This window comes from Myxocyprinus asiaticus, chromosome 5, assembly GCF_019703515.2.
Source record: "Myxocyprinus asiaticus isolate MX2 ecotype Aquarium Trade chromosome 5, UBuf_Myxa_2, whole genome shotgun sequence".
Lineage (NCBI taxonomy): Eukaryota > Metazoa > Chordata > Actinopteri > Cypriniformes > Catostomidae > Myxocyprinus > Myxocyprinus asiaticus.
The window spans coordinates 2323532-2346482 of record NC_059348.1 but is presented as its reverse complement, the minus strand read 5'-3'; the positions used below and the strand labels follow the sequence as shown (position 1 = coordinate 2346482).

At 42.7% G+C, this 22951-nt stretch overlaps 1 protein-coding gene and 2 pseudogenes across 1 annotated transcript; all 3 read left to right on the top strand.

The window, feature by feature from the left end:
* Positions 1-538: 538 nt before the first annotated feature.
* On the top strand, positions 539-8214 carry LOC127440551 (ubiquitin carboxyl-terminal hydrolase 15-like; annotated as a pseudogene).
* Positions 8215-11948: 3734 nt separating this feature from the next.
* LOC127440550 (E3 ubiquitin/ISG15 ligase TRIM25-like) lies at positions 11949-13276 on the top strand (annotated as a pseudogene).
* Positions 13277-19486: 6210 nt separating this feature from the next.
* LOC127440549 (stonustoxin subunit beta-like) lies at positions 19487-20778 on the top strand. Its single transcript, XM_051697224.1, has 2 exons — positions 19487-19553; positions 20249-20778. The coding sequence occupies exons 1-2, from the start codon at positions 19487-19489 to the stop codon at positions 20776-20778; spliced, it is 597 nt and encodes a 198-aa protein (XP_051553184.1).
* Positions 20779-22951: the final 2173 nt, after the last annotated feature.

Sequence of the window (22951 nt, the reverse complement as noted above, 5' to 3'; positions counted from 1 at the left end):
CAGGCAATGTCAATGGTATGGCCCATTTTAGGGATAGCCCAGATATGTAGTTCAAATCTTGATTAGGGTGGTCAACCTCCTTAAAGAAAAAAGAAGGGGAAGAAAGCCTTGAGATCCAACACCTTGTGACATACTTAAGAATTCGGCGAACAGGCAAAACATATAAGAAAAAGAATTTAGGATGTAAACCTCCTCCTCCACGCTCATTATTAGAATACCCGTAAAACAATTAGAACCAAAAAAAGCAAAAGAACATAAATCCTATACTCGCATTGAAACTCTCACTAGTTGCAGGAACCAACTGTTGCGCATCTGGAAACCATGCAGTAAAGTCCACTCCGATAAAAAATTAAAAAAAAAACGTTACTGTCCTTCTCAGGGAAACAAAAATGACGTTCCACCAAATGATATCTTCGAGAATATGAGGGGGGAAAAATTGTGAATCAATCCATACTAAATAATGGCAATTTAAAAAGATAACTCAGACCTGTTTATGTGGCGGTCTATGACCGTAACTCCATACAAAATTTAAGTACGAATGCAGGACATGATATCTCAGGGTAAAAACAAGGGCAACATGGTTAAGCATTGTCCATTATGAATAAGTTCCTGATATAGTACCATTCAGCTGCCTATGGAAAGTCAAAAACATGCTCACCATTGTGAGTGATTCACAGAGGAGCTGAATAGACTATGCCAAAGCATATTCCCTTGTTGTACAGACTTGTCTTAACTTTGTTAAAGGCTGCAAGTCTCTTTGTAATGCCTGAGCTGAAGTCCTTGTAGACCTTTGTTATGACCTTGATATGAGATGTCTTTGTGCTCCTTGGCCCAGCGCAACACCATGTTCTTCCCCAAAAAACTGTGAAATCTGACGATGATCAGTTGAGGTCTATTACCTTGACAGGGCTTGGGTGGGTTGACAAAGCATCTCTCATAGTTTCATGGAAAAATTTCTGTCATTGACTCCCTTGCATTTCTGCCCTCTATCCCCTCCAGAAATCTCTTGATGGGGACACCAGGTCATCCACAGCTGAACTAAGAAATGCGTTTAAATCTGATGGTACTGTTAAACTGGCCTTTAATGAAGCAACTTTATTCTCCAACTGGGTAATGTGCTGTGAATGCTCTCCAAAGATGTTTGTATAGGAGATAAAGAAGAGTTCAACAAGGCTGTATGTCCTTCTGACAAAATTTCCTTGACTTCTCAAGCTTCAACACGAGCACATCTAATGTTAAAGGAGCATGTGCCGCCACATGTCAGATGCCTCATTATCTTTACCTGAGGGTTGTTGTTCTTGGTTTTTAGCACCCCCGAGTTGAGTATTTTTACCCATTTCTAAGGTAGTTTTGTTCCCTGTTCATTAACTTTATAGCATGAAAACAATTTAATGTGGCAGTTGTATTTGGCACTAACTAATGGAAAAGAAACCGTGCAAACTCTCACTACATCATGTAACCGGAAGTCCAAGACAACCCATTCTAACTAATGCTTTCAAGACTATAACAAATCAATCTCAAAATTTTAACAAAATTGTAAAAAAAAAATAAAAATAAATATCACAAAAAACAACAACAAACAAACAAACATACAAAAAAACAACAACAAACATTTAAGTCATCAATGAATGTATGATTTAGTTTGTTGATAGTTACTGTATTTCATCTTTCCCACTGGTACTTAGTGGGCAGTCACTGGTTTAAGCTGTGGAAGAGATATGTTGATTTTGACAGCAGGGACACATCAGATGGGTCACATCAGATGGGTTATCATAAAGTCTACCCTGGACCAGTGGATAACTCCAACCTTCTGCAAGGTTCATTATACATTCATCTAAACTGAGACAATGGCTGAATCCTAATTCATATACTTTCTTTTCATGCAGTATGCAAGATTAGGATTGGTGTGTCCATGCAAATATTACCCCAACCATTTCACTACTGAAGAGGATTGGTTTGTGATGGTTCTCAGATGCAGAATCAAGATGTTGTACTTGGGCACTGGATTACTTAATACTTAATAAAATGTGTATTTAATCACCATCGCTAGTAGGGCTGGGTATTGATACAGATTTCCTGATTCAATTTGATTCCGATTCACAAGCTCTCGATTAGATTCCGTTTCGATTCAATATCAATTCATGTGTGTATGTTTCAGTTATAATGTCCCTTTTGCTTGCGTATAAAATAATTTATCTCCCAGCTAATGCTGTTAATTATACAGGGGACCATTTAAATAGGTACATTAGGAAAATATTAATTTTATTACTTTTTCATCATTTTGGTCACATTTTGGCTTTTTAAAAAAGAACAAATCAGTGTATTCAATCAATAAATAAGATATTATATTCCATATATTATTTTTGTTACATATTTTTCAATTGCATTATTTCTACTATTTACAAGTATTTACATTGATTTGTTGAACACGTGCTAAAACTGGTGCTGTAAACAATGCCTTTAAATTAGTGCATGTTAACTAGAGAGGACTCAAATGACTTTACCTCATTTGTGCTATGCATGATTAGAATTAAATGTATTTTGTAATTGTTTTTGATCAACAACTGACTGTAAAGAACAGAGAGGGTATTAAAAGAAACAGTATTCAGTGACAAATGGGTTGCGTGGATCTCGTCTTTGGACATACATTACACGGAACAACTTTTACTCTCAACACGCTGTGTAAGGATCTCGCTGCTGAACACTTCATGACAAAACTACACAATTACTGGTGTGTGAAATGTAAACATTTATCAGCCAGTTGCCAAATATATTCACTTTAGTCACACAGCATTGCAAATGCAAGTGATTTCCTTTCATTATAGTAGAGGGTTGCGCATTAAGTGAAAGATCGATCTTGGGATTTAAGAATCGATATTTAGATTGTTCAAATGAAGATCGTGATTAATTGGAAAAGCAATATTTGTACCCACCCCAATCGCTAGCAAAGTATGTCATTCTCGTACTTTGATGTATGCATTGTATGGTTATATTCCACTATGCATTAAGTAATGGCTACACTTGTTGTGTATCTAAAAAATAAGTAACAGAAATGAAAGTAAATTCTACCCAGAGACCCAGGCAATGTTTAAGAGCGGCCTATCTCTAGACTTTCACAGAAAATGCTTCTCTTTTAAAAAAGATAACTGTTGTTTGTTTCACAATACATCAGTGATATCTTTTTTTGTCCAGGTTTTAGATGGAGATGGTCTCAACCTTAAGGAGTACCTCATCGATCAAGTGGACTATATTCTGGTGCCCACGCAGGGCTGGAGTAAATTAGTGAGCTGGTATGGCTTGATAGAAGGACAAGAGCCCATCGCTCGAAAGGTATATCTGTTTTGGAAGAGAAGGCCATTGCAAATAAATGATGACTGAATGATGATGAATGAATGTTTTGAAATTAAATACTGTAAATATGCAATAAATAAATAAATAAATACAATAAAATAGGTAGTGAGATTAGGGGTGGGTGGTATGTCCAAAATCGTCCTAATATCACTTTTTTATTACCATAATATTAGAACTATGTATCAGGATGAGTCATTTTATTTCACAGTAACAGTATTTATCATAGTTATTGTGGCAGCGGGGGCGTGGTCAAGCATCTCTCCAGAGAGGGAGAAAGCGGTAAGGGCGCTTACACCTGAGCTAAATTATGTCTAACACCTGTCTCTAATTTCAGTGAGCACGGAGAGAGCGGCATAAAGAGGGCCACGCAGCACTCAGACGAGAGAGAGAACCTGGGCACTAGAGACCTGATTCTGAAGCCAAGAGCTTATTATTGTAAAGTTGAGAGTTTATTTTTCTGAAGTAGCTGTTTATGTTTAGACTGAGTTATTGAACACGGTGAGAGCCCTGAAAGAGTGCATTTGCTGCAGTGGGGAGAATAAAACGCTTACCTGAACCAGAAAATCTGCTTCTCGCCTACTCCTTTAACTGAGAAGTGTTACACTGGTGCCGAAACCCGGGAAAGGTTTGAAGATGGACGGAAGTTGCCCCGTAGAGTCCTCCCAGTTGGCGGAGATCCTCCAAGCCCTCGCCAGCCTACATCAGAACCACCAACAGACGCTGCTTGAGCTCCGACAAGATCAAGACCGCCGGTTTGTCGAGCTCATGCATGCTCAAGCCGAGGACCGGCAGGCGATCCGGAGCCTCCTCAGTCAGGGGGCATCCTCAGCCGCGACCCCGGACACTCCCACGCCGTTATCCCCGCCAGCATTACAGAAAATGGGGGGCGGTGGACGATCCCGAGGCCTTCCTGGATTTGTTTGAGCGGACCGCCGAGATCTGGGGCTGGCCGCTCGGCCAATGGGCAGCCCGATTGATCCCACTATTGTCCGGGGAAGCCCAGCTCGCGGCTCAACAACTGCCAGCGTCGAGCCTCCTGGCCTACGGAGATTTAAAAAGAGCCATCTTGCAACGGGTTGGTCGCACTGCGGAGGAAAGTCGTCAACTCTTCCGGAGCTTGAAGTTGGAGAGCTCCGACCACCCGTTTGCCTTTGCCCAGCGGCTCCGTGACGCCTGACGAAGATGGCTGCTAGCGGGGGATCGCGACGTCCAGGGAATTATCGACCAGGTGGTACTGGAACAGTTCATAGTTCGACTGCCAAAAGGGACGGCGGAGTGGGTCCAGTGCCACCGCCCGGCATCATTGGAGGAAGCTATCTGACTTGCGGAGGACCACATGGCGGCGATCCCGAGGGCGGAAGAGCCCTCCTATGTTTTCTCTCCTCCCTCTGTTTCTTCCCCCTCCCCTCTCTCTCTCTCGTCTGCTCTCTCTCCAGGTCCCGTTCCTGCCCCACGCAGATGAGGAGGACCTCAGCCCCTGAGACCAGTTCCCCGGGGGTGGGAGGCGACACCTTCCCCTACTCCAATGCCCCGCCACTCTCCCCCTCGGGGGGGGCGCCCGCTGACGCAAGTGCCGTCAAGCTGCAGCCCCTCCCCTTCTCAGGGAATTCCCTGACGGGGATTTCCCTTTGGAGCAATCGCGAGACGAAACCCTCAAACACGCCTTCGACCAAGTGAGAGTCATCGATGGTCAACGACTCCAGCCTGACATCACACTTTCATACCCCTATTTTGCAATTATAAATGAGCGGTTGTATCGAGTGACACAGGACACTCGGACCAAAGAGGATACAACCCAACTGTTGATTCCAAGGAGCCGTCGGGAAATGGTATTCCAGGTGGCTCATTATAATCTCATTATAATCCCATGGCGGGTCACCTAGGAGAAAGGAAAACACTGAACCGTCTAATAGCCCGTTTCTATTGGCCGGGCATTGGCGGCGATGTCCGCAGGTGGTGTGCGGCATGCTGCGAATGCCAGCTGGTTAACCCACCAGCCACCCCAAAAGCACCATTGCGCCCTCTCCCTCTGATCAAGGTCCCCTTTGAGAGAATTGGAATGGACCTCGTGGGGCCATTAGAACGGTCAGCACGCGGACATCGCTTTGTATTGGTCCTAGTGGACTATGCAACGCGATATCCGGAAGCAGTGCCTCTTCGCAACATCTCAGCACGCAGTGTTGCGGAGGCACTCTTCAAAATAATCTCCCGGGTGTGGATTCCGAAAGAAATCCTCACTGATCAAGGCACAACATTTATGTCACAAACACTACGCGAACTGTACAAGTTGTTAAATATTAAATCGATTCGCACCAGTGTATACCATCCTCAAACGGATGGCCTGGTGGAACGATTTAATAAAACCCTCAAAAACATGATTCGTAAGTTCGTGCATGATGATTCCAGAACCACACCTTGGGGCAACTAACACAGGAGAATTTGCTCCAAGCTCAAGAACGACAGCGCCGACTGTATGACAGGGGAACTCAGCTAAGGGAATTTGCACTGGGAGATAAAGTTCTTGTATTGCTTCCCACATCGAGCTCTAAATTACTCGCCAAGTGGCAAGGACCCTTTGAGGTCACACGACGAGTGGGAGATCTCGATTATGAGGTTAGAGGGGACGCACGTCAAATATACCACCTCAATCTCCTGAAATTGTGGAGGGAGGCGGTTCCCTCTTTGATGCATATCCAATGCCTCGCGTTGATGAGTTGCTCGATCGGTTGGGCACTGCTCGTTTTTATTCGACATTGGATTTGACGAAGGGTTATTGGCAGATCCCCTTGACACCAATTTCCCGTGAGAAAACCGCCTTCTCCACACCGTTTGGATTACACCGATTTGTGACTCTTCCGTTCGGTTTGTTTGGAGCCCCGGCTACATTTCAGCGTCTCATGGACCGAATCCTCAGACCGCATTCAGCTTACGCCGCTGCCTATTTAGATGACATCATTATTTATAGCAATGATTGGCAGCGGCACATGCAACATCTGAGGGCGGTTCTGAGATCGCTACGCCGAGCGGGACTCACAGCGAATCCGAAGAAGTGCGCGATTGGACGGGTGGAGGTACGGTATCTGGGGTTCCACTTGGGCCACGGGCAGGTGCGTCCCCAAATTGACAAGACAACGGCGATTGCGACCTGCCCGAGACCCAAGACCAAAAAGGGGGTGAGACAGTTCCTGGGGCTGGCTGGCTATTATAGAAGGTTCGTACCTAATTATTCGGACGTCACCAGCCTGCTGACTGATCTCACTAAAAAGGGTGCTCCAGATCCGGTCCAGTGGACGGAGCAGTGTCAACGGGCGTTCATGCAAGTTAAAGCTGCACTTTGCGGGGGGCTGCTTTTACATTCACCTGACTTCTCTCTCCCTTTTGTTTTACAGACAGATGCTTCAGACAGGAGGCTGGGGGCCGTACTCTCGCAGGTGGTGGTGGGGGAGGAGCGCCCGGTGCTGTACATTAGCCGTAAGCTCTCGTTAAGGGAAACTAAGTACAGCACCGTTGAAAAGGAGTGTCTCGCCATCAAGTGGGCGGTCCTCACACTCCGATACTACCTGCTGGGGCGGGTCTTCACCCTCTGCTCGGATCACGCCCCACTCCAGTGGCTCCACCGCAGGAAGGATACTAATGCCCGGATCACCCGTTGGTATCTGGCTCTTCAGCCGTTTAAGTTCAAGGTGGTCCACAGACCGGGGGCGCAGATGGCTGTCGCCGACTTCCTTTCCAGGAATGGGGGGGGAGTGGTAGGCAGGCCGGATGCTGCCCCGGCCTGAGTCGGGCGGTGGGGATATGTGGCAGCGGGGGCGTGGTCAAGCATCTCTCCAGAGAGAGAGAAAGCGGTAAGGGCGCTTACACCTGAGCTAAATTATGTCTAACACCTGTCTCTAATTTCAGTGAGCACGGGGAGAGCGGCATAAAGAGGGCCACGCAGCACTCAGACGAGAGAGAGAACCTGGGCACTAGAGACCTGATTCTGAAGCCAAGAGCTTATTATTGTAAAGTTGAGAGTTTATTTTTCTGAAGTAGTTGTTTATGTTTAGACTGAGTTATTGAACACGGTGAGAGCCCTGAAAGAGTGCATTTGCTGCAGTGGGGAGAATAAAACGCTTACCTGAACCAGAAAATCTGCTTCTCGCCTCCTCCTTTAACTGAGAAGTGTTACACTTATGTTTGCGGGAAATGTAATTGTTATGTTTCCTTCATCAGGTGGTGGAACATGGTATGTTTGTAAAACACTGTAAGGTGGAAGTCTATCTCACTGAACTGAATCTATGTGAAGACGGCAACATGGATGATATTGTTTCGAGAAGGTTCAGCAAAGCAGACACAATAGATGTGTTCATGATTTTGCAGAAAATAAGTGCATTTTTTTGGGTTCGATTTTTAATACTCAGGCTTATTGATACTTACAGTTAACTATATAGTTAGAGTTTTAAATATGGAAAGTGAATCTATTTGTCTTTTTAAATTAAATCTATTTTATATCTTTAAAGATTTGTGCATGTAAAAAAATTTTTACTTTATCAATCTTTAGGTACATAATTTAGTTTTACATCAGAATCTGGTAGTAGCTAAATTTTTTTTTTTCTTTACAGGTTTTTAATACCACACATATGAACATTTTTAAATAAATAAATAAAAGAAAAAAGTAAGGACACTGACAATAATCTAATACACACATTTGTGCTGACAGACACCATTGAAAGGGAGATGCTTAAAATATTCAGTATTCCAGATGACAGAGAAACCAATTTGTGGTGCAAATACATGAGCAACACATAAGAGCCTCTGAACAAACTGGACAGCACCATTCAGGTTGCTGGAATTTTTCAGGGACAGATAAGAAATATTGTTTAATTAAATCAGGAAATAATCTGAACCCAAGATATCTTGTTTTACAGAATGCTGGTATAATTACTGCACCATGTAAAAATGGTCTAAAGTGGGAGCTTTTATAATACACTGTGCTGTGGTCGACTGATATGTGCTTTTTTACTGGCTGATGCCAATATCCAGAAAGCAGGGTGGTGGATAGGTGAATGTAATGCTGAAATATCTCACAATTAAATAAAGTAAATAACATTTACATCAAATTTATTTATGGGTTTAAATTCCTTAAGAGAAATAGTCCAGTATCTCATAGCAGTTGTGGTGCGCATGCGCTCACAGTCAAATAAAGTATACTTTGAGAGGCTGAGCGTTCAACTGCGTTTGCGTCAAAACCGAAATATACTTTGGGCTTAAGTCAAACTAATTGTACATACACTCACTGAGCACTTTATTAGGAATACTAGGAACATGTTCTTCTGCTGTTGTAGCCCATCCACCTCAAGGTTCGATGTGTTGTGCATTCTGAGATGCTATTCTTCTCACTACAATTGTACAGAGTGGTTATCTGAGTTACCATAGTCTTTCTGTCAGCTCGAACCAGTCTGGCCATTCTCCGTTGACCTCTCTCATCAACAAGGTGTTTTCTGGCACAGAACTGCCGCTCACTGGTTGTTTTTTGTTTTTAACACCATTCTCTATACACTCTAGAGACTGTTGTGTGTGAAAATCCCAGGAGATCAGCAGTTACAGAAATATTCAAACCAGCCCGTCTGGCACCAACAATCATGCCAAATCACTGAGATCACATTTTTTCCCCATTCTGATGGTTAATGTGAACATTAACTAAAGCTCCTGACCCATATATGCATGATTTTATGCATTGCATTGCTGCCACATGATTGGCTGATTAGAAAATCGCATGATTTTAACATCTGGCACTGGTAATGAGGATCTCAATAATGGTACATCCAACGCCAAAAGAAAAATGTGTACTTAATACTAATAAAAAAATAAATAAAAATGATTGATGTAACTGGGCCAAAAACATGATAGTCAGTATTTAACAGAAAATGCTACTATTTTACTTCAACAATGAACCATAAAATGCTTTGAAGGAATTTCTGGGAACTCTAGTGATGACTTAATCGAATCGGTGAATAATATTTTTGACTCTGTTCATTGCAATGAACCATCTGAACGAACTGATCGCATCAGCTCGCTTGTGTGCAATGACATAAAAATTTTGATGTAGTGTTTTGTCACACTTCTCTGCTACATGTTGGGAAAACGTCATGGTTACTTGTGTAACCTCCGTTCCCTGATGGAGGGAACGAGATGTTGTGTTGATGTAGTGACACAGGGGTCACTCTTGGGAGCCCGAGACACCTCTGGTCTTTGATAAATGGCCAATGAAAATTGGCGAGTGGTATTTGCATGCCACTCCCCTGGACATACGGGTATAAAAGGAGCTGGTATGCAACCACTCATTCAGGTTTTATGCTGAGGAGCCGAGACAAGGTCCGGCCATTTCAATGGGTAGTTCAGCATTGTGGCAGGAGGGACACAACGTCTCGTTCCCTCCATCAGGGAACGGAGGATACACAAGTAACCATGACGTTCCCTATCTGACACTCACTCGATGTTGTGTCGATGTAGTGACACTAAGGGTCCCTATACGAAACGCCACAACTGGCTGAACTGTGTTATGTGAACTGGCGGTGTGTGGTGGGCAGACCACTGTGTGCCTCATAGCCAGCACACCAGGTGGACATGTAACCTCCCTCAACATAGTTATGAGTGTCGAACAGCCTTTTGGGGACAAGTCAACTACCCAGAAGATAGAGACAGGCTAACCCAGTCGTGGCCTCTTTTCCCCTTCTTTATTTCCACTCCCTAAAAAATAAGGGGGATTATCCGACTGGGCCGCCAGGTCTAGTTGGGGGGTGTCCCTCCCAAGGGGCAGACACTGCGGAGACCACACCTCGCCCAAAGAGAGGGGGGGATATTTAAGTGGAAAAATACGTCACATGGTCTTTCCGACCATGTGGAGAGTCTTCAAGATAGATCCTACCCAACAGGGGAGGAGTTACTACAAACATGGAAACTGGGGCAGAGGGGCTCTGCCCAAGGAAGACGCAGTTTGCCAACAGGGAAACGAATTAATGGAAGATGTATATTGCATGGGGTTAGCCTTACAGGGAACCTCCACATGCGGAGCACCTACCCCAGAACAGGACTCTTAGTTAGCACGTGTACTGGGCCGGCAGCGAGTCTCTCCGAAAACTCGACTGCCACAGGGCTCGGAGGAAGTCAACCAGGGAACAAATTTTGTGAACACTACTGGGAATTAATGGCGCACATCTTCAGCTCAAAAGGAGGTGGAAGGCACTATGTGCAAGCGATACACCCGGCCAGCTATCTCGGGCTTATCCGCTTGTATTGCATGCCACTACCTGGGACGAAACCGGTTCCACCCGGAGGTTGTAGAACCTTGCAAAGGTGTTGGGTGTTGCCCAGCCTGCTGCTCTGCAAATGTCTGTTAGAGAGGCACCCCTGGCCAGGGCCCAGGAGGCCGCTACACCCCTGGTAGAATGGGCTCGTAGCCCTACCGGGGGCGGCATGTCCTGGGCATGATATGCCATAGTTATGCCATAGTTACATTCAGCTTTAGAACAAAAATAGATGAAAAGCGCTTATAGATTTGACACATGCTTTTTTACTTTCTCAATCTTTTGTATCTTCATTTGCTCATCTGGTGCTTCCATTCCCTCTGGTTTTTGAAGATCTTTCCTTTCATCTCTCATGCAGTTATAACAGCAGCTTCAGTAGCAGGAAGAAAGCGTTGTGTGGGCATGGCTTGGGAGGGGCTTATGAGTGGGAGGGGCTAATGTAGGCTGGTCTCACAACCTCATCTAGTTACACCAAAAAGCCACCGTCTCCTCTTTTATCTTGAACAAAATCTTCTTAAACAGTTTTTGTTTTATAATGTTGAAAGCTTATTGTAAAAGCTCTTGCACACAAAACAATCGGTCCAAGACCACATGGACGAGGTAGCCTTGGGGCGATTGCAAACTAACTCTTGTGCGGTTTGCTTGTGGTGAGAATGCAATGCGACTTGATGAACCAAACAATATCCCTATTAAAACCATCATGAGCATAACTGATTGATCTGCGGAGAAGAAATCTTTAGGTCAGCACATCAGTGTAATTTATCATCAAAATGCATTTGGTGATGACAATATTAAATAAAAATGCATGTTTAAAATAAGAGTTGTTTAATAATACCTGAGGTAATTTGAATACAGTCACTTCTCTCTTTTGGATATCGGCAGAACAGACACAAAAAGGAGGGCGTTAGAAACTATTTGACAGATAAAACCATCTTACGTGACTTCACTCTTTCTGCTCTTTGTATGTTTGTGTGTGCAAGAGAAAGTAAGAACATGAAGTAAATTAAATAAAACTCATATCCATCTGAGTGATGGATAATGTTTATTTGCAGCGCAACCTCTGACTGGAACCCGTATGCCCCCATGCGGCAACGTTTAGCATAACAGTGACATAAACAATACTCGAATATTTGTACTCGTTGTCAAATTTTTACAGGTATATCATTTTAACTGGTATACTTATGTATGAGCTAAATCCCGGAAGAGCACTCAAATATTCTGACCAATGAGGGAACATTTTTATCACATGTGACTTTAACACAGTTTTGGTGTGTTTTGAATGTTTCTTTGTCTGTGTCTTCATGTAGTGAAATGGCAGAAGACAGTATTTCAGTGGCTTATGAGCAGTTCGGCTGTCCAGTGTGTCTGGATCTACTGAAGGATCCAGTGACCATTCCCTGTGGACACAGTTACTGTATGAGCTGTATTACAGACTGCTGGAATCTGGATGATCTGAAGCGAGTCTACAGCTGCCCTCAGTGCAGACACACCTTCACTCCAAGACCTGCTTTGGGTAAAAACACAATAGTGGCAGAAATGGTGGAGAAACTGAAGACGACGAAACCGCAAGCTGCTGTTCCTGCTCACTGTTACGTTGCACCTGGAGATGTGGATTGTGACATCTGTACTGGCAGAAAATACAAAGCTGTCAAGTCCTGCCTGGTGTGTCTGGAATCTTACTGTCAAACTCATTTTGAGCGTCATGAGGAATTTCACACAGGAAAGCAACACAAAGTGATTGATGCCACTGGATGACTTCAGGAGATGATCTGCCCAAAACATGATAAACAGTTGGACATCTACTGTCGTAATGACCAGCAGTGCATTTGTTGTCTGTGTTGGATGAACAAAACACCATGACACCGTGTCAGCTGCGTCACAGGACAGAGAAACAGGTATTTGTTAAAAGCAAATATGAATGGGTAAAAGCATACAGTAATGAAAAATAATAATAAAAATAGAATATTTAGTGCTAACTAATGATGCCAAAATATAATTATAATCTGTACGAACTGTTGGTTCTCTTTCGGTCAACCCACTCATCATCCCACAATGGGACACGCATCTGCTAGGCCATCCATTAAGCCCAAAATGCCTTTTAAAGGAATAGTTCACCCAAAAATGAAAATTTGCTGATAATTTACTCACCCTCAGGCCATCCAAGATGTATATGACCTTCTTTCTTCATCAGAACAGGATTAAAGATTTTTAGGGAAGTATCCTGGGTTTTTAAGCTTCATCTAATGCAAGTAAATGGACAAAAATTTTTGATGGTCCAAAAAGCACACTTAGTCAGCATCAAAGTAATCCACACGACTCCCGCCAATCAAGTAATGTCTTCTGAAGTGAATCAATACATTGTGTGAAAAACGAATTGCTAATTAAACCTTTATTAACTTGAAAAAAATCGCTTCTTGTAAACAATGAATGCCTCACGTCGCTGTCGTGTGACATCATCACGTTGGCGCGTTCACGCGAGAATTTGGAAGTTACACTCTGTTTACCACAGAGGAATGTACTTCACAAGAGAGTTAGGTCAATTCAAACAGCTACAGAGAGCTGGCGGAAGCGCCGATTTAAAGTTAAAAATGTCTTAATTAGTGATTTGTTTTTCACACAAATGTATCTATTCACCTTAGAAGACATTACTTGATCGACTGGAGTCGTGTGGATTACTTTGATGCTGCCTAAATATGCTTTTTGAGCCATCAAAAATTGGTGTCCATTAATTTGCATTGGATGAAGCTAAAAATCTGGGATACTTCCCTAAAAATCTTAAATCCTGTTCTGATGAAGAAAGAAGGTCTATACATCTTGGATGGCCTGAGGGTGAGTAAATAAAGAGCAAATGTTCATTTTTGGGTGAACTATACCTTCAAGGCCACTAAATGTGGTGCATCAGGGAAACCCTCCCCTTTCCTTCATAACCTGTTACACATGGCTCAGAACATAATTTCTGCATTTCCTAAAATATAATAATTTTGAACAAAACATTGCAGTTATTTTGGTGTATGTGTGTGTGAAGTATGAGAGCGTCACCTCTCAAATCATTCCAGAGCATTCAGCACATGCAGACATATATATATAACTATAACTTTTGCACAGTACTGTGTGTATGTATGTATGTATGTATATATATATATATATATATATATATATATATACATATATATATATCCGTTTTGTAATGACATCTACTAAATTCAGTGCAGTGATGTTGGAACTGAATAGTATCTTCTTGAAATCCAGTAGCATCCTCTAATTTTGGTGAACACACTCTCTGTTTAAATATCTTAAAGTGGCACAAGTCTGATGGAAGACAGTTCTGGACTGTTGATGAATCTGTAGTGTGTTGTACTGCTAATTTCAAGGGTATGCCTTTCTTTTTTTTTTTTTTTTTTCAAGGACTGCCACCAGTTGGGCTCCAGTTAGAGCGGCACAAAGTTGTAGTCTTTAATGTCTGTTGCTGTTTAAGAGCTCCTCTGAATCTACCTGTTATGGCGTGATTCTTACAAAACCCGTCAAAATGTCAATAAACAAATATGAAATAATTTTTTCCATATAGTAAATGAAGCCTTATGGCCACTGAGATTTTTTACATTGTGACAATTTCATGACAGTTATTCCCATTTTACTTCCCAATTCTCATTAATGCAATGTGTAAAATAAATAATATACTGTATTTAAACTGTAAAAATATATATATACATCAGAGTGGTACTCTTTGGTACTGCCTTTAATTTTTGCTGATTTGAATTGTATAAAAATATTGTACAACTAAATTTTTTATTAATGAAAAGCATAGGTTCTGTTTCCACCTGGTTGAAAACAAAGTCATGAAAGACAAAGCACGAGAAAAAAATGGCAAACTTTCTACATTTCGAACAGAATTTTTACATTTACCTGAGCTTCAGATGCATGTGCTTGTCATCTGTGTCTCTGCATGTTGATATCAGACACATTAAAGCTTGGCTTAGAGCATAGAAGATGAGGTCTTCTCTGAAGATCCATGTAGAGTATTTACTCAAGGAGGACACAGGGAACCAGATTTCTTCACCTCAGGTAGGAGGGTTTTTTAATAACGTAACTTGGGGTTTTTACAGGGTTGCCACAACACGTCAGCTTCACACTTTCACAGTATTCTCTAACTTCACAATACTCTTTAGCTCCACAATACTTTTTAGCGTCACAACACTCTTTAGCTTTACAAAGACCTTCACGACCCAGACTATCTCTCCGGTCTGCTGGCGGCGTGGCTCTTTTATGCCGCTCTCCCCATGCTCACTGTAATTAGAGGCAGGTGTTAGACATAATTTAGCTCAGGTGCAAGCGCCCTTACCGCTTTCTCTCTCTCCGGACAGATGCTTGACCACGCCCCCACTGCCACATATCCCCACCGGCCTGCCTACCACTCCCTCCCCCGTTTCTGGAAAGGAAATCGGCAGCAGCCATCTGCGCCCCCGGTCTGTGGACCACCTTGAATTTAAATGGCTGAAGACCCAGATACCAACAGGTGATCCACGCGTTGGTGTCTTTCATGCGATGGAGCCATTGGAGTGGGGCGTGATCCGAACAGAGGTTGAAGGCCCACCCCAACAGGTAGTATCGGAGAGTGAGGACCGCCCACTTGATGGCAAGACATTCTTTTTCTACGGTGCTGTACTTAGTTTCCCTCAATGAGAGCTTGCGGCTAATGTACAGCACCGGGCGCTCCTCCCTCTCCACCACCTGTGAGAGTACGGCCCCCAGCCCTCTGTCTGAAGCGTCCGTCTGTAAAACAAAAGGGAGAGAGCCCAAGTGGAACCCCAGATACCGTACCTCCACCTGCCCAATCGCGCACTTCTTTGGGTTTGCTGTGAGTCCCGCTCGACGCAGTGATCTCAGAACCGCCCTCAGATGCTGCATGTGCCGCTCATTGCTATAAATGATGATGTCATCTAAATAGGCAGCGCCGTAAGCTGAATGCGGTCTGAGGATTCGGTCCATGAGACGCTGAAACGTAGCCGGGGCCCCAAACAAACCGAACGGAAGTGTCACAAACTGGTGTAATCCAAACGGTGTGGAGAAGGCTGTTTTTTCACAGGAAATTGGTGTCAAGAGGATCTGCCAATAACCCTTCGTCAAATTCAATGTCGAATAAAATCGAGCTGTGCCCAACCGATTGAGCAACTAATCAACGCGAGGCATTGGGTACGCATCAAATTTAGACACCGCGTTGACTTTTCTATAATCCACACAGAACCGTACAGACCCATCGCTCTTAGGCACTAGAACAACTGGGCTGGACAAGTCGCTGTGGGATTCTTCTATTTCCCCCATATCGAGCATTGCATCCAATTCTTCCTGAACAATTTTCTTTTTGTGCTCGGGTAATCGGTAGGGGCGGCTACGTACCACGACCCCCAGCTCGGTCTCGATATGGTGCTGAATGAGGTTCGTGTGACCCGGTTGAGGGGAGAACACATCCGCAAACTCCTGTTGCAACCTGGCAACCTCCGCGAGTTGACTCGGTGAGAGGTGGTCTCCGCAAGTGACCAGGGTGAACTGTTTATGTTTTGAATTCACCTCAGGCCCGAGCTCCGCCCTCTCCGGAACTACCGTAGCCAACATCACAGGGACCGCCTCCCTCCACAATTTCAGGAGGTTGAGGTGGTATATTTGACGTGCGCCCCCTCTATCGGTTCGTTTAACCTCATAATTGAGATCCCCCACTCGTCGTGTGACCTCAAAGGATCCTTGCCACTTGGCGAGTAATTTAGAGCTTGATGTGGGAAGCAATACAAGCACTTTATCTCCCGGTGCAAATTTCCTTAGCTGAGTTCCCCTGTCATATAGTCGGCTCTGTCGTTCTTGAGCTTGGAGCAAATTCTCCTGTGTTAGTTGCACCAAAGTGTGGAGTTTTGCTCTAAGATCAAGAATGTATTGAATTTCATTCTTACTATTTGAAGGTCCCTCCTCCCAGGCTTCTTGCAAAACATTAAGCACACCGTGTGATGTTTATTTAGCTATTTATTTTATTTGAATTTATTCTTTATTTTAATGGTCAGCCATTGACTGATACTAAACATACAGTACTGAGGTTTATTTAGCTATTTATTGTATTTTTATTTATGTTTTATTTAAATGGTCAGCAATTGACTGATACTAAACAGTACTGATGTTTATTTAGCTATTTATTTTATTTGAATTTATTCTTTATTTTAATGGTCAGCAATTGACTGATACTAAACGTACAGTACTGATTTTTATTTAGCTATTTATTGTATTTTTTATTCTTTATTTAAATGGTCAGCAACTGACTGATACTAAACATACAGTACTGATGTTTTTTTTATTTATTCTTTATTTACATGGTTAGCAATTGACTTATACTAAACATACAGTACTGATGTTTATTAAACTATTTATTGTATTTTTATTTATTCTTTATTTTCTCAGTGTTCATTTCTAGAATTTGTTGACAGTGTATAATAATAATGTCAAATAATCTTTGATAAAAATATTTGTTTAAGAAAGCAGCCTTCTGGGTACCTTTGCATAGTCATATCGGTGCAAAATCAGTGACAGTATCACAATCCACATAGAAAAGGTCTGTTTTCATTCCAGCTCAAAAATTAGCTATATCGGCCACCATATCGGTAATCGGTGAATTTTCCCCCTCTAAAATCGGTATCGGTCTCAAAAATCCCATATTGGTCGGGCTCTAATATAAACACATCACTAAGGACAGTTTACCCAATATACCGTGTGGCAGGGTGAGCAAGAGACAGACACAGTGGGTGTGGTGTCAAGCCTCAGAGAAGCATTTTTTGGAAATAATAATATAAGTAAAATTTCCATAAAGGGGGATAATAAGGTGTCCAGGGGGAATAGTGTTCATAACAAAGGGGGAATCTGGAATCCTCGTGGTGAGACGGGGCTGTGTGAAGGGTGGGTTAGTGTCTGTGGAATGGCCCAGGCATGAGCTGGGTCCGTCGGCCGCACACGCTCCCCTCCAGGGTCCATGGTGCGAGGGGCGGTGGCATCCTTGGTGGCCTGTCTTCCCAGGCCCGTGGCAGGTGAGAGGGGAAGGCGGCCCGGCCTCTAGCCCGTCGGCCGCGACGTGTGCAGTTCTCCCCCGGTGACTCATCTAATCAGGCCGGGGGTCCGAGGAGTGGGTCCGGTGGCACATCATCTCGTCCGAACCCTCCCATCCCTGATCCTGGGCGTGCAAGGATGCCAGTGTGTGTACACCTGGAGATTTGAAGCCGGTTTCCTGCGCTCTGCGTTTTAAAGACAGCGGTGATGAAGCATTATTCACATCAGGTGTGCTTCATTCACCGCTGTCAGAACGAGACTTATTAATTATGCACCTCTTCTCGCTCTCCTGCCCAACTCCCATCGTGAGCCTGGCTGAAGGGCGGCCCAAAGAGGCGGGGTAGCGATGACGAGCCGGAGGGGTGGATCATTCCACCACAACCGACACAACATATTCTGTGTCTAAATAATTTATTACATTTGCCAACTTTGTTAGCTTTTCTTATATACTACTTGTCTTATTTTATTTTTGTTCAGTAAGGGGACTTTTAGCCAACTACTTGCTTAGCTATCTGTTAAGTAAACCGGTGGAATTCTCGTAACAATGTTATATTCTTTGGCAAAAATCCAAATATAACAAAATGCTACACCAATGTTAATAACGATTCCACTGTTACAGTTTATAGAACTTAGCTAGCAAAGCCACATTTAGTAGGGACAGTTCTTTTGGGCAATGGAGGAGTCAGGAGACAACGAAGCAGTGCAGGCAAGTCTTTTATTTTCTGCCTTCAGGGTCTTGGGTTTCTTTAATGCACTCAATTCACGTAGCTTCACAACACTCAATAAAATAACATATGCAGCCTATGGCTCCTGCTGGCTTTGACTTACAAATCATGTTTTTTAAGGTTTTATTAAACCGTTCTACCATCTACCACCAAATTGAATCGATTTAATGCCTAACAATTTGTATAGTTTGCATAGTGTTCGTGACATAAAGGTAGTGCCTTGATCAGTGAGAATTTCTTTTGGAATCCCCACTCAGGAGATAATTCTGAAAGAGTGCCTCCGCAACACTACATGCTGAGATGTTGCGCAGGGGCACTGCTTCCGGATATTGCATTACATAGTCCAGCAGAACTAATACAAAGCGATGCCCGCGTGCAGTCCATTCTAATGGCCCGACGAGTTCCATGACAATTCTTTCGAAGGGGACCTCGATTAGTGGTAGAGGGCACAATGACGCTTTTGGGGTGGCTGGTGGATTCACCAACTGACATTCACGGCACGTCGCACACCACTTGCGAACATCCCTGTGAATGCCCGGCCCAAAAAAAAAAAACAGGCCGTTTTCTCGTGCCCTAGATGGCCAGCCATTGGATTATGGTGAGACACCTGGAAGAGTGTTTCCCGATGGCTCTTCAGTACTAGCAATTGGGTTATATTTTCTTTTGTTTGAGTGTCCTGCATCACTCAATACAACCTATCTTTGATAATTGAAAAATATGGGTATGTGAGTGCGGGGAGCTGTTGACCATCGATTACTCACTTGGTCAAACGCGTGTTTCCTGAGGACAGGAATTCTCTCCCCTGCGTCATCATGATGCGGAGCAGACGTAGACGGCCCTGGAACCGCCTCCCCAGCCATAGCATAGCACGTCACACACTGAGACAACGTTTTACAGGACCCATCCACACATATTTCCCTTAACAGATTCTTATTAATTCTTATTATCTATACTTTTTTCCCCTGAATAGTATCTCAGTGGTAACCACTGGTTACCTGTGAATATCCCAGTGGACACACCGCACCCTCATCCATTTATCCGTGCCCAATGCCCCGTCTTGCCCGAAGCATTGGTGAATGGAGGTTTAAGAACAGCCTGAATCCACCAACATGTGGTATGCATCCCCTTTTAGACTCACCGGTATACGATACACCCCTGCCCGATCGAGGGCGGCCTGTGGAGCATCAGGGATCCGAACCAGTGTCGTCACCTCTATCGCCGAGCACTGATCCTGGAAGTGTAACTAACCCTTTAAGGTTTATTATATGCATGCAGATCAGTTTAGTATCAGCTGTTCAAAGCAGTGTCTGATATGGGTTCTTTTAAAGCTGAAGTATGTCATTTCTGCGCCACTAGCGCCACCAAATTTAATTGCAAAATACTATGTTGTCAAAACAGCTTTCTGAATACACCCCCCCGTCTGACAACATAGAGATAGTCCCGCCCCCAACCATTGGTTGAGTCACTGTTATTGTGTTTGTACTGACAGGTCATTTAAACAAACAGAGGATTTTCATAGTGCAACAGAGAGGGTGCATAGTTTTTGAGAAAATTTACCTATGAATCGCTTGCTTATAATTTTCTCTGCATATTAATCTTGGATAGGAGAAAGTATTTTACCACACAAAAGTTACATACCTTACCTTTAAAATGTCACATGAACAACCTTACAAGAAAATCTGATTTGAGCAGAAATCATGTTTGGGCCACATTCGGCTGCAGTGTGAACAAATCCACAGAAAACTCTGGGCAAAAACAAAGGCATTTGTTATTTCCAGATTTTCTGATTATGTCTTTTATTTCCTTCAGATTCCTGTCAGCTCACTCTGGATCTCAACACAGTGAATAAAAACCTCTGTCTGTCTGAGGAGAACAGAGTGATTACTGCCACTGAATCAGTCCAGCAGTATCCTGATCATCTGGACAGATTTCATAATTTTTATCAGGTGTTGTGTCAAGAGAGTGTGTGTGAACGCTGCTACTGGGAGGTGGAGTGGAGCGGTCGTGCTGTGTGTATATCAGTGTCATATAAGACCATCAGCAGGAAGGGATCTGGTTCTGAGTGCATGTTTGGATATAATGATCAGTCCTGGGGTTTGTTCTGCTCTTCCACCAGTCAAACAGTCAACAACATAAATACTAAACTCCCAGAGGTGTGCAACTCAAGTAGAATAGGGGTGTATGTGGATCACAGTGCAGGAACTCTGTCCTTCTACAGCGTCTCTGACACAATGATCCTCATCCACAGAGTCCACACCATATTTATGCAACCTTTGTATCCTGGGTTTAGAGTTTGTAATCATGAATCAGCAGTGAAACTGTGTGGCATAACAAACTAGGTGATATCATCACTCTACCAATAATTCACTCATTGTACAGCTAAAAGTGCTAAAATAAGTAACTGACCTGTTCTCACTGCCCCATTTTCTGAGCTCAGGCCTGAATTGTACATACTCAACAGTAATGACTGTAGTTCATCACCTCTTTGTATTACAGTCATAACTATGGTCTGTTTTGAAAAAAGACACTTGTAAGTTTGTTGCCCAGATGTCAGAATATATTTAAGTTATAAAGAAAAATAGTTATAAAAGCTAATTTAGAGGAATTGATCTGCAAATTATTTTCATAAAATATTTGTCATTTTGACTGGCCTTAAAAGGAACTAGAGACACAATGGAGCTCAAGCCACAAGTCTGATAACATTATATTCCAAATCTGATGATGATAACTTTAAAAACTCAAAATAGTTTTATTAAACCTTATTTGGCGTATTATGAAGAAAGTTAGCATGTTAGCATTAGCTTAGCTCCTTGACAGCAGCACGTAAACAATACAAATTAAACATAACATACTGCATATATCTTAGTTTTAATTATTATTGAGTGGTTATCACAGCTTCTTTTACTGATCTCATGTGGATTCCATGCATAGAATGAAGCAGAAATCAAAACATTTATAGAATATGCAGCCTATCGCAAACAGCATGTTCAGCGACAGATGCAGAATTCAAGTATACTGACTTGTTATTATTACGATTTACACAGTTTTTAATCCTACTATTGTAAGGGATGATGGACACCTGTCATGTGATCTCTGATGTAACAAATTCTCCTCTTCTAAACTCCATATATGAATCATATCTTCCTGCAGCTCCTTCTATCTCCCTGGTTCCATAAAACACACACTATAGAAGAGTTTTAAGGCCTTGATATGCTTCCTACGAAATTGAAGAATGAACTGGTGTGACATCATTTAGAACAAAATCTGGCCGAAAAGAAGGGGTGGGGGGGCGGGGGGGGGGTTCCGTTAGTTTCGGTGGTTCATAACAGCTCGCTGGGGCAAATTTTTAAGAAAATTTCTGACCGGCTGGTAAACTAAACACCTTACTGTCATTGGTCCACGTCATCAGTAGGTGTGACCAAGAGCTCCACCTAACTTGAGGCCGATGGCTAATTCTGTTTATGTGAGTCAAAATCAGTCAACATGAACACATTGATGTGCAGAGGTATTAGCGAGCTGGTGCAAATGTACCTACATCTGTACGATCGTTCGCTTAGAGAGATTTTCCAAGACCATGTCATGTGATTTTATTTATTTTTTTAGTCTACTAAAGGAATCAAATCTTCTCAAATACTCTAAAGTGTCTATTAAGTTTTATATGTTGCGTCCTCATGTTTAAATGTACTTCTAAATGTCTGAATGTTCGGAAACGGTATACTGCTCCTCGGCTGTTTAGAACTTCTCTTTACCCCTGAATGAATAATGAAGAAGAGCTTCTACGGAAGTATATCGAGGCCTTTAGAGTGCTTCAGATCACATAATTTGGCAGAACGATTGAGATGAATTACGTTTCTGGCTAAAGAAATGTGAAGTAAACTGTAGAGTCTATAGAGGTAGATGTAACGGGTAGATGTGTTTGTTTACACATTTGGCAGACACTGTGATCCAAAGCCACTTGCAATACATTGAAGCTATACCTTTTTTGTTATCAGAATTTGTGTTCCATGGAAATCAAACCCATGACATTGGTGTGGCTACCATCATGCTTTAGCAGTTGAGCTGCAGGAACCCTGTACAGATGTTATAAAGTTCCAGGGTCAAGTTCAGTTGTGTTTGTTTAGAGTAAGAGCTAAACTTTGCAGGAATGAAGATCTAGGCTTGAGCAACCCATCATTTTTAGTCTGGCATAAAACTGTAAATAAATAATTAAATACTCAACCCAGAGTGGGTAACAGGGTTGAAAATATAGCCTAAATTATGCGATTACTCTGTAAGGGCTAGCTAGATTGGGACATAGTTTGAAGTTATTGGTAAAGTGGTTGTACCATTAATTAAAGAAAATGTTTGTTTTATACAATTACTTGTAACAGGGCTGTAGGTTGAGCTTGACGAATGCAGTCAACACAATTTGTGTAAAAATTCTGAAAGTGGAAAGAGATATTAACTTGCGTGGTTAATTGTACATTATATAACAGTTTTTCAAAAATATATAGTTCTCGCATCAAACACATG